This window comes from Cylas formicarius, unplaced genomic scaffold (assembly GCF_029955315.1).
Source record: "Cylas formicarius isolate icCylForm1 unplaced genomic scaffold, icCylForm1.1 PGA_scaffold_10__41_contigs__length_53128322, whole genome shotgun sequence".
NCBI lineage: Eukaryota > Metazoa > Arthropoda > Insecta > Coleoptera > Brentidae > Cylas > Cylas formicarius.
In genome coordinates this window covers 14,607,954-14,620,154 of record NW_026844214.1, presented here as the reverse complement: position 1 = coordinate 14,620,154, position 12,201 = coordinate 14,607,954, and the positions used below count along the sequence as shown (strand labels likewise).

Here is a 12,201-nt window from a genome sequence, read left to right as displayed (position 1 = left end):
GTAAAAGAACTACCCCACACACGTACTCTTCCGAGAAATAGAAATATTGGATATTCGAGAGCATTATTGTTTGAAATATTGAACATTGTTTATAGTGGAAAAATTAAATTGAAACAGAGAATAAATAATTATCCAACAAGAAGGAATATTAACTTTGAATTTAGCTTCGTTTTGAAACGCTCTGTAGAATATTTTACACCAAAAGTATACAATTCATTACTTATACAAAGTATACAAAAATTTCACATTTTTAAAAAGACTTGTAAAATAGTGAATAGTTAAAAATGAGGTAACCGGTAATTAACTAAATAATTTGAATTATGTTAGAGAATTTGTTACAATTAAGACTAATTTTATTATTACCACTGTGATAGTAAGTTCACAGGCATGATTATGCTTTAATGACTTTCTATGTTTATTTACCACATTATTTGTAGTTTGCCACCTTCAAAAAATAAATCTATTATTATTATTATTATTTTATGTATAATTTTTTGAACCTGTAAAATGGAGTCTTAAAAACTTCATGTATGTTAGACAACAAGAAAGCTTCATACTGTCGTGGAAGATTAAAAACTGAGGTCAGGACTGCATCTACGCTATATACAATACACAACTCATATGACACGCGTTTCGTGATTAAAATTAAACACAAGAACTACTTTTATTCGATCAGAAAATATAAAAATTATTGTCAAAAAAAATAAAAATAGTAAAAGTAACTTTATACCTTAAAAATACTTACCAAACCACCATGTAAAATATCAAAGACTTATGAAATAACACCCCGCATTTAAATTGTCCAGAGATAAAATAAATATATAAATTGCTTTTAAGCCTTGCCGTTCCCAAACGCATATCCACACTTTATTTTACCATTTCCTTTCTTTACACTTTTGATTGACAATTAGTCCCGAAGATAGTACATAATTAATAAAAATACATTGAACAATGTTAATATAGCCATACCTAATGCCGTTTTACTCATTGCATAACTCTTATCTTCATGACTACATGACTTACTTCTTAACAGAAACGAATCCAGTTATCTAAGTGCAACCGATCAAGTTGGAATGGCGCATAAATTTTAAAATACTGCCATACCTTCAATATGAAGACGGTTATAATTATCGCAGAATTGTTTTGGGAAATGTGGTTTTACAAGTTTAACAAATATTTGTTCTGATAAAACGATTTATTTAATTAAAGAACCGTAATCGCACAATGCATACAGATAGACGGTTAAATTGAGCCACCGAGAATATCATGATCTACTGAAAAAAAATTTGATTCGATATCCTTATACAACGTGAATAATAAAGAATGCGCAATGTCGCTGGTTTCGGAGAACGTCCTGTTCAAAGATTAAATTTTATTATGAGTTTTCTCATTAATTGAGAAATTTTTTATAGCATAATAATAAAAATTGTACATACAAATACATATAACCAAAGACAAAAGATTGGGTTTCGTGTCAAGAACAACCCAGCATGCTGATTGGATGCGATGGGCAAAGTAGGCGATACGTATGGTACTTTTCGTGTCTCAGTATATAGAGATATCACTTTTTACACCTTTTTTACACAAAAAATATATACCTTTTAAATTGCATACTACGTACTAGAGCGTTTTAAATGGCATATATATTGAGATTTTTAAAACAAGAAACTCCAAGAAATTGCGATGTCAATGAAGACATATGGACATACAAATTTAATTTTAAACTAAAATCAAATACAAAAACTGTTCATTAAAAAAATCTATTCGGCAATAAATGTTCCACTTCACCGTGATGCATTTCCATACACGTTAATTAAAAGAGTGCCTGATTTTAAATAATAATTTCCCGTTTCAAAATGATTCAGCTTCATTTCCAATCCTGTGCCATAATTCACCTCGAATATAAACTACTACTGACCAGCACCAACACTACCCACCACCAATCCAACCATAAGGAAATTGATTATTTAGGTAGTCTCTAACATGTCTCGAAAAGTGCGCTGGAGCGCCGTCTTGCATGAAAATCATTGTGCTTCCTAACGCTAAGGATAGATCATCCAGACAATCGGAGAATTGAGTTTGCAAAAAATTGAGGTACAGCTCGCCGTTTAAATTAGGTGGTAGTTCGATGGGTCCTAACATGCAATTACCAATTATTCCACAGAAACGTTTATTTTAAATTCCTGTTGGAAATGGGGATATTCTAGATCCCACGTATATATATTTTTAAAGTTATAGACACCTCTGTAAACATTATTTTATTGAAAAGATTGGGTCGGCGTTTTAGTGGACCAGACAAAAACGAGCAAATTCAAATCTGGCCAGAGGATCATCCTGTAAAAGATTTTGCGCATGAGTAAAGTGATATGGATAAAGCTTCTATTGGTAAAAAACTCTACAAACTGTAGATTTGCTCACTCCGGTTCCCACTGCTATTAGTCTCGTGCTTATTTCCAGATTTTCAGCTACTTGGACTAAAATTTCCTCTTCCAGCTACGGTGTAATCATTTTTGGTCCCTACAGAATCCCTCTTGGGGTGGAATGAAGCAGTTTCGCCGAATCTGTTATTCTTGAAAATTTAAAAATCTGGGCGCCTTCGGTTAGGCACGTTGGAAAACAATTGGCATTATCGCAAAACTAAATTCCCCAGAACCTAAGTGCCTTATCGTATATGTTTTAGTCAAAGGTTACTTCTGCATACCGTAAGTCGCAAAAAAGTTAGGAAGTATCAAATGCACAAAAATTAACATACTATTATTTGCCCCAAAATTATTCACGAAAATGGATTTCTCATGTCAAAAAACCCCGATTTGCGAAATTCTCATGCCGGCACCAACCGATGTGATTGTGAATCAAATCGAACTGGTGCAAAGCAACGTTAGCGTACTATTAAAAGAGGTAACCCTGGTCGTAAGAGAAAATATATGGTTTATACATCATAACTTATGATGATTTTCCATTGCCAGTGCGCCAATATTTACATAAATGGGAAACATGTGGTGGATTGCCCGTAGAAGAGAATTTGTTTGTTGAATTTGACCACCAAGAAACCCAGACCTAAACCTTCTGAACTTTTCAATATCGTCATACTTGAAGAATTTTTATAAGCTGAACAAGTGAATTCTTTGAAGGAGTACCGCCACAAAATAACAAGAGGCCGCGCATACCCTTAGAAATAATAAAGAGAGGTATTGTTTAATATTTAAAACCATTTGAAAATGTATTGATTTGAAATTTTTTTATTACTATTAGCAAAGTTGTTCTTGGTAAATATTCGTTTTTTATTACCTATTAATACTTTAAGAATTTGAACACTTATTTAAAAAATCAGAGCATATTTTCTATGAAAAATTGAACATTCTTTCAAATATTTATCATGTTTAATTCATAAAATTACTAGCAACTATGAAAAAATGTTCGAGAAGGCCGAATTAACAACAAAAATACGATGCAGCCTTGCGCCTTATAGGAGCATCGTCCAAATAAGTTTCAAATTCGTAATTGTCATGTCAAAAAACCTGTAAGTGCCAATTTTTATTATACTATAAAACTTTTCTCAATTAATCATAAATTTCAGAATTACATTAACTTTGAACGCCTTGTATCTCCGAAACCAGCGACATTTGTATGTTGAGGTCAACCATAATATTTTGGTGTCTAGTATCTCCAATTTAGAGATTGCCCATTTCTTATGAATCAGCCGATACATTATCTATATTGTCTTTCAAAAAAAATTAGGCTTTTACATATCAAACTTAAACCAAAATTGAATACAACTCATATTTATCGAATATATGTTCAATAGGTAATGTCTCAACAATCAAAACTCTACGGTTTTTTCTATTATTTAAAACTGGCGAAAGTTGTCACGCAAAAATTCTGCACAAGTCCTTACTTATTTAAAATTGAAATTGTATATTATGTTATATGAATCAAAGCAGCAATGCGAGTTTCGGGTATCTGCCATTTTTGATAATGTATTTGGTATACCCGAGAAATCACATTTAATTAATAATTTACGCAAGGAAAAGGTAGATTTTTAAACCCCATTAAAACACTTCGCACCTAGCGATAATTTTATAAAGCTTAATTTACGTATTTCTGACCCATTGGTCAGCATGAATAAAAAGAAAGCAAGTGCTCTTAAGCATGAGCAAATACTCCAAGTAAAAGCTTAAAGTCATGAGCATGTACTGCAATTTGTATGAATAATGATTTACTTATACTCGAGAGGACTTTCTTAAACAAAATGATCTGCGCGTGGTGTGCATTATATTCGAAATCGGCATCACCTAAGTATTTGGAAATATTGTGTAATACGGTACACAAAATAATCACTGGATGGAACATTTTGTAATGTAACCCGACACATATATTTCAAAACTAGAATTCTGCGTTTAAGGTTTCTTTCTTAAACAATCTGTTGTAGGCTATTCCATAGAATAATGCATATCCATCATCACCCAGTAAACCTGCACATGCAATTCTTGCATGCATAGTTGCAGGAAATTCTAGCGTTTTGTATAGATCCCGACCAACTTACATCAACACCAGTAAACACTTTCAAAGAGTCACATGTTGCTTGCACATTTAAAGTCGCCAATAGCTTTCTGTTCATGTTTTCGTCACCATGTCAATTACACCAATAGAACTGGAAAACTAACATTTTTCTTGTCGCGTCTGCTGTGCTTCGTTTACTTTGGGCCGCGTTGATCGGACTTTTCAAGTATATTATTATTAAACAGTCGACTGATCGATTCTCAATTCTTCTGAAACTCCCGTAGAAAATCCAGGATTGCCCATAATATATTATATCCTAAGAAAATGTTCATTTCCTTTTGTACTGCTTTTGTGCGAGTAAATTCACATACTACACTATTTTCTGACCAACTTTTGACACGGTGCATCTACTTCCTTCTAGCGATATGCACAATTTTAAAGTAAATAATGAAGACAATAAGCAAAACCTTTATTTTATTCATAACAAGTTGAGGAATACTTATGCTTATGGTACGGTTTGAGGCAACACCTTTTAATTACAATTTTATTAAAAACATATGTAGCATATATTTTAAGTTTTGTGAGTAAAAGGTTATTCTTCTAGAAATATTTTATTTTTTATTTTCATTCTGTTAATATTTCGATATGACTCCTTCTTAGCACTGTGGGTTGTTGATGCTTGTTTTCTTTAGGCACTTTTAGATAGAAATTATAACAACCAAAGGCATGTCTTCGGCTATAATATAATTTTTCTACTCCCGTCTGTAAAATACCTAATTACCCACCGATCTAGCGTGCGGGAAGCGTCACTTTACCACGTCAGATTCGTTTCCCATGAATCCGAGCCACTTCGGACATTTCCGGGATTTTACCGCACGGATTTGGGAGCAATCGAATGTTTCGGAGATATTTCCCACGCTTTGAATTATGACGTTTGTCAATTGTGACGGTCATGTCAGTGAATGTATTCGTATTATTTTGCGAAAATGTACCCAAAAACTAACGGTCGCCGAAAAAGTATAGTATGCAACACGTTCGGTAAACTTTTTAACTCACTCGTTTATTAAAAACTCGCTCCGCTGCGCTCCGCTCGTGTCAAATAAACTCGTGAGTCAAATGACGTTTACCGCACTTATATATATATACGCATAATATACTATTATTGTATCCGTCGTGTCGCTACGCTACTGAGTTTGCATAGCATACGCGCGCGCGCTCAACGCGCAAATGACAACTGATAATTCATCATTCAATACTCGTTTGAGGTTTGCAAGATCAGAGATATGGAGTTTTTACCGTTTTAAATCAAATTTATTAACAGTAGTAGTGTAGTACCCATTACAATATCGCTAAATAAAACTATTTTACGTAAAATTAAATAAACTAGCGGAACCACAAAAAATAAAATTCAAAAAAAATGTTACCCGCACGATGTAAAATGGTATCACTTGCTAAACGAGACCGCCTTTCAAAAAAATGTCAATCAAAACAATATGAATTATCGAAAATAATTAATCGAAAACTGAATCGACCGCTTCAAATCGATGGAAGGTAAATGTACGAAAACGGGACCGAAATGTGAAGCGCGCGGCGTTTGTGACGAACGCGAATTTCTACTGAAAAAGGTTCCAAACGTAACCGGCAGCGCGATGGAATCGAAGCAATACTTAACCTCGGAGGCCGCCTGGCAAAAAATACAAGATTATTATAACAATAAAGGTCGAAACTTAATCATTAAAGACTTATTTGCGAATGATCCAAACCGATTCCAGAAATTCAGGTGAGTTGGTTGTGTTTGATCTTGTTTTTCTTGAGGAAAAGGATCTCCATCTAATAACCTCTATTCGACCTTGTACTTTTTTTGACAAATTTTTGGTTTTTCGTTTGAATTAGCGCCTGGTAAATGATTATGTAGCATTATGTATCTGGGAATCCATTGAAATGGGAGATGATTATTTAAATTCTTCCAATTAGAAATATATTGACGAGTGTAATGAGTTCAAAGTATTGACTAAGGTATATATTTCACCTTTCTAAGTTCAAAATTTCAAGATATATATGAAAAGTGAACGATATGCTTTGGAAAATGTTATTACATAATTTAGTCCAAGTCGTATTAGAGAACCACATTTCCTTAGGGCTCAATTGCATTAAAAAACAGAATAGTTTACACTACTTTAGGTCTGAATTCCCTGAAACAGTCACTAAATAATTATAATATGAAAATAATGAATTGAATAACCCCGAGTGGTTCCCAAGAACTTTAGAATTTGGCTATTGTTTATGTACGTATTTAGTTTTTTCATTCTTTGTTTCAAAATTAAAGAAATTAAAAGACATATCTCACAAGAGGAAGGTTTCTTTTTATTAAAATAAATAAGAATAGTCACATTTTTGAAAATGAGTATTTTAATAGATCTTTCGCACTAAACACTTCACATGAGCAGATAACACGACATTTTGATATTAGAAAAACTTGTCAGCATTAGATAAGAGCTCTGTCGTAAGTTCCAAAAAAATTGAAGTTTTAATTTTCAGTTTGTGTTGCTTTAAATTTATTATCATAAAATGATAAATTGCGAATTACCTTAATTCAGTTGCCACGCCTTTTTTGTCTACTTTTCCTATCCCATTACTTATTCATAAACTAACGTTGATTGATTTCTTTAGCCTGAAACTTAACACCCCAAACGATGGCGATATTTTATTCGACTATTCCAAAAATCGCATCGATCAAGAAGCTTTCAAGCTGCTATTTCAACTTGCAAGAGACCGTAATCTGGAACAGGCCCGTGATGCAATGTTCGCCGGCCAAAAGATCAATTTTACCGAAGACCGAGCCGTCCTACACGTCGCTTTAAGGAACAGGTCCAACAAACCCATATTGGTGGATGGTAAAGATGTCACGCCAGATGTGAACGCCGTTCTTGAACACATGAAGCAGTTCACTAATTCGATTCTTAGTGGCCAGTGGCGTGGGTATGTCTATATATATGCCAGCACTGAGCAATAGCAGTGAAAAACAAACTTCCTACTCTTTTCTAATGTTGCCAACATTGTCATCATTCGGGCAGGGCAACTCTTATCAGACATTTTAGAAATTTTCCCATACATGTTAGAGGTGGACAAAAATTGTTTTATAGAACATAAATTATGTGTAGAAACTTGAAAAACAAATTTTATTTGCCCCTGTGCAAAACAATAAAAGCACAGGCAAAAGCAATATTTATTATTATAGAACCAAATACACTTTGACAATTTTTGAAACACATAATCTTTTATAAAAGTGTACATGTTCCATAACATGATAAAGCCTTTTTATCATGTCTACTGATTACATCAAAGAAACTAATATTTATTAGTCTACAGCATGTTAGGCATGTAGCTTAACTTTAAGGAATGCCTCTTTCATTAGTTAGTTAAACTCTCACTATTAATAGTACAATTCTGAAGCTTACTGTTCAATTGTATCAAAAAACTCTTGCATTCTCAGATATTCTGGCCAACAAATTACCGATGTAGTCAACATTGGTATTGGAGGATCTGATCTAGGGCCACTAATGGTAACTGAAGCTTTGAAGCCATACAATAAGGGCCTACGGCTGCACTTTGTGTCTAACATCGATGGGACCCATTTGGCGGAAACTTTAAAGCGGATCGATCCTGAGACAGTGCTGTTTATCATTGCTTCAAAAACATTTACTACGCAGGAAACTATTACCAACGCTACATCAGCTAAAGAGTGGTTTTTGGGATATGCGAAAGACGTAAGATGTATTTGGGTTATAACCTGCAGGTTTGTAAATAAAATATGTTTAATAACAGCCGGCTGCTGTAGCCAAACATTTTGTCGCTCTAAGCACCAACGAGGCAAAAGTAAAAGATTTCGGCATCGACCCTGCCAATATGTTCGGCTTCTGGGACTGGGTCGGCGGCCGTTATTCTCTCTGGTCCGCTATTGGACTCAGCATTGCTCTATCAGTAGGTTTCGACAGTTTCCAACAATTGCTTGAGGGTGCTCACTATTTGGACAAGCACTTTTTGTCGGCCCCTTTGGAAGAAAACGTAAGTTTCTCTTTAAAATTTTCAAATTGAAAAAAAAAATAACATCAAAAAAGTAATCTGTAGTATAGAGAGATGAATATATAGTTACATATTATTTTGTTAATACTTAGGTATATTGAGATTTAAAAAGTAAATGATTGCTTTTTAATATTTGTAAATAGTTTTCGGTTTGCTGGTATAGATTTATAATATATAAAAGATATAATTGACAGTACACCAGTTATCCAATTTGAAAAATAAATCCCAGAGGCAATACACCAAACATATATCACCCTCACAACTGTGCATAAATAATTTTAAATAATTTTCTAATTAAGAATAACAATAAATTTACAACACAAAGTCTTACTTTATTTGTAGCTACATTTAACTATTGCTTTTTGTGCAATTGCTTAAGGATAAATCACTCTCTTCAAAAATTGAAGACGTGTGTGAGTGCGGGAGTTGTTTTCTTTTGAGTAATAGATGATTTTTTTCAATTTTATTTGTTGCATATTCGATGTTTCTTCGAATTTAAATTTACCTTTTTAATTGTTTCTCATTTACAATTTCTAGCAAAGTTGCAATCTTTTATATAAATTGTAATTTTGTTCACGTTTGGTGCTTTATTCTGTTTCAGGCTGAAAGGTAAAAATTCTGCTTCATTTAAATTAAGGAATGGTAGACCATGATCTAACCATTTTTTTAGTTTTGTTATAGGCTGTTCAGCTTTTTGAACTTTAATCTCCCATGTATTCCCAACCATGATTAAGCCAGTATCATCTGTTAAGCAAAATATACACTTCTTTTTAATTTAATAACAGAAAACATGTCATTTATATAAATATTATAAAAGAAAATATTCTAGCACAGTACTATCTATCAGATAATTAACCATCTGTTCTTTTTACTTTTTACATTATATTTTAATCTGGATAATTTTTTTTCTTTACCCTTCAGGCACCTGTTATCCTGGCCCTCTTGGGCATTTGGTACGGCAATTTTGCTGGTGCCGAAACCCACGCCCTGCTGCCGTACGATCAGTATCTCCATAGGTTCGCTGCCTATTTCCAACAAGGCGACATGGAAAGCAATGGCAAGTATGTAACAAGAAGTGGCAAAGTGGTGAGTATCCTCTCGGTCTGATTAATTAGATTAATTTGACTTAAAAAAAAAAAATATATGAATTGAGTAATTTTATAGGTGAACTACAACACGGGACCAATCGTTTGGGGCGAACCGGGCACCAACGGACAACACGCATTCTACCAACTTATCCACCAGGGTACGCGCCTAATCCCGTGCGACTTTATAGCTCCGGCACAAACCCACAACCCCATCAGGTACAATTTATTTATTTGGGCAAACACTGGGGGCATTATAAAGCTGGTCTTAAACAAAAGCAACAGTCAGCAACATATAACATGCGACAACGTCGCAAGCAACATGTCGCCAAGTATTGCCAACCTTGTTGCAAAATATTGTCCGCAGATTCACAACTGGAAAAAAATAAAGGCCGTTTCAAACATTTTTAAATATTAATACTCGCACCTTAGCTCCATAGTTTAAAAAAATGCGGCTACTGAGTTTTGTAGTCAATTTGGTTGTCTTGACATAAATGGATTTTTGCATCCTCAAAAGTCGCACTATACTAATTTATGTGACTGAAGAATTTCCTAATTGCAAGCTACATATTGTCATTTTTTAATTGTGGCCTTAGTGTAAGACTGGTTTAAAATTTGACTAATTTAAATTTGATAGCCTAGTGAACTTGGCAGGAACATTTGAACTACTCCATTCTGCTACTCTGTTTAAAAACAGATTAAAAATCAATATTACGATAAAATTTTAACAGAAATATTGCTAACAAATACTAAAAGTGGGGGCCATGTTTCCTTATTGAAACTAAAGGAAATTTGAACTTTCATTGACTTCACGAGTACAAGATTAAGTAAAAATAAAGACAATGGAAATTTCAACTTCCTTTATTTTCTCCATACTTTTAGTCGCAAGCCCAGACTAACTTTATAAAATAAAAAATTGAAGCCATTTGGAACAAATAAATTCTTTGACAAGTCATCAAAAGTACCCAGCTAACGTATAATTAACCTTAGCTTTTATAATAGTTTTTATTCTGGATAACTATAATGAAAGTTTCCAAGGTACCCATATTAATCTGTACATTTTTAAAACGGGGCCTGATAAACATGTCCCTTTATGTGGCTAAAGTTATGCTTCTTGAATTGACAAACACTTTCATAAAAAATTTAAAATATCCTTTTTTAAGGTATCTTCTTGAAAATGGAAGACATATTTCTCAAAAAAAAAATGCGATTAACAAATGATCTGCACTTTAATTGCAAACAAATTTTATGAGACATAATTTATTACCAAAATCATGTTGCAAGTACTTAAAACGGGGACCCTTCAGTCATAGAAAGGGCGAATTATAAAATATTTTGATAAATTTTTGTTGGAAATTCTCAGAGTTTTTGAGTTTTACTAAGATAATTCATTTATTCATAATAATGTCAAAGTAGAAATTCGTTACTGTAAAAACAAAATATAGTAGCAAGGACACGAAATAAAATATATTGTAAACAAATGATATAGCAATACGCTGATGCGAAAAGGGGACGTTTTTTGTTTGTTGACTGTAGATAGAAATTAAAAATTAATTATGGGCTACATTTAAACTACTAAGCAACAATACTCGATAAACTCTTCAGCAAATGATATATTTAGCAATGGGGAACACCATAAAATATTATTGGCGAACTTCCTGGCGCAGACTGAAGCTCTGGCGATGGGAAAAACCCCAGAACAAGCCAGAGTCGAATTGGAAAAGCAGGGTCTGAGTGGCGAAGCTCTGGAAAAAATCCTACCACATAAGGTATTTCAAGGGAACAGGCCAACTAACAGTATCGTTGTGAAGAAGGTGACGCCATTTACTTTGGGTGTTTTAATAGGTGAGATAATTTGAATGACATTCTTGTTACTTTATTGTTGCACTTTTATTAAATCTTTATGTTTTTAGCTCTTTATGAGCACAAGATATTCACCCAGGGTATTATATGGGATATCAACTCATTTGATCAGTGGGGAGTTGAACTGGGAAAGCAGTTGGCTAAAGCGATTGAACCAGAGCTCAAAGACAGCAACCCAGTATCGTCGCACGACGCATCCACCAACGGCTTAATCAACTTCATCAAGGCCAATCGTTAACTCTTACCCGTTTTTATGAGAAAAAAAGTTAAAAATTAGAATCACCAATCCTACATAAGTGTGGCGTATTGTTTTCTGTTTTATATTTTGAAAAAAAGTTAATATATTTGGGATAGTACCTTAATGATTTCTTATTCATATAGACCCGTTAAATTTTGGACATTTTGGGTACTTTCAAAAGATAATATAAGAAATGTTGCCTCATGTCGAACAAAATGTCTGTTTCCCTCCAGTACGCTCCGTTAAAGTTAGTGCTTGTGACTAAAATGCGGTTTACCACACTAGTTGCATAATATACTAATTTTCTACTCCCTACGTACATGTACATAATTATTTGCGAGTTTTCGGTAGTTAAGTCACGGATTTCTGCTAAATTTAAAATTCTCATGGTATTTTATCAACATTTTCGCTCCTGCAAAGTTTTCGGAAATA

At 33.5% G+C, this 12,201-nt stretch overlaps 2 protein-coding genes across 5 annotated transcripts in view; one reads left to right on the top strand and one right to left on the bottom strand.

Annotated features, from left to right (window-relative positions):
- LOC132703975 (5-oxoprolinase) overlaps positions 1 to 6,055 on the bottom strand; it is a 90,883-nt gene extending 84,828 nt beyond the window's left edge. For 2 of the 4 annotated variants that reach the window (XM_060673982.1, XM_060676278.1), the window contains exon 1: positions 970 to 1,113. The gene's annotated coding sequence lies outside the window, so the exon portion shown is untranslated. Of the gene's footprint in view, positions 1 to 969; positions 1,128 to 5,924 lie in introns of those variants that run through there. The other 2 variants (XM_060675546.1, XM_060674752.1) reach the window with 2 other exon arrangements.
- Positions 5,816 to 11,906, top strand: LOC132706045 (glucose-6-phosphate isomerase). Its single transcript, XM_060677519.1, has 8 exons — positions 5,816 to 6,280; positions 7,171 to 7,479; positions 7,994 to 8,267; positions 8,326 to 8,565; positions 9,505 to 9,669; positions 9,748 to 9,887; positions 11,290 to 11,513; positions 11,582 to 11,906. The coding sequence occupies exons 1-8, from the start codon at positions 6,045 to 6,047 to the stop codon at positions 11,767 to 11,769; spliced, it is 1,776 nt and encodes a 591-aa protein (XP_060533502.1). The 5' UTR covers positions 5,816 to 6,044; the 3' UTR covers positions 11,770 to 11,906.
- The last annotated feature ends 295 nt before the right edge of the window (positions 11,907 to 12,201 follow it).

Bases quoted from the DNA above. Each gene is read 5' to 3' on its own strand.
- LOC132706045 (XM_060677519.1), top strand. From the start codon at position 6,045: ATGGAAGGTAAATGTACGAAAACGGGACCGAAATGTGAAGCGCGCGGC. The intron at 6,281-7,170 runs GTGAGTTGGTTG...TGATTTCTTTAG, and splicing joins AACCGATTCCAGAAATTCAG to CCTGAAACTTAACACCCCAA. The intron at 9,888-11,289 runs GTACAATTTATT...TGATATATTTAG, and splicing joins CAAACCCACAACCCCATCAG to CAATGGGGAACACCATAAAA.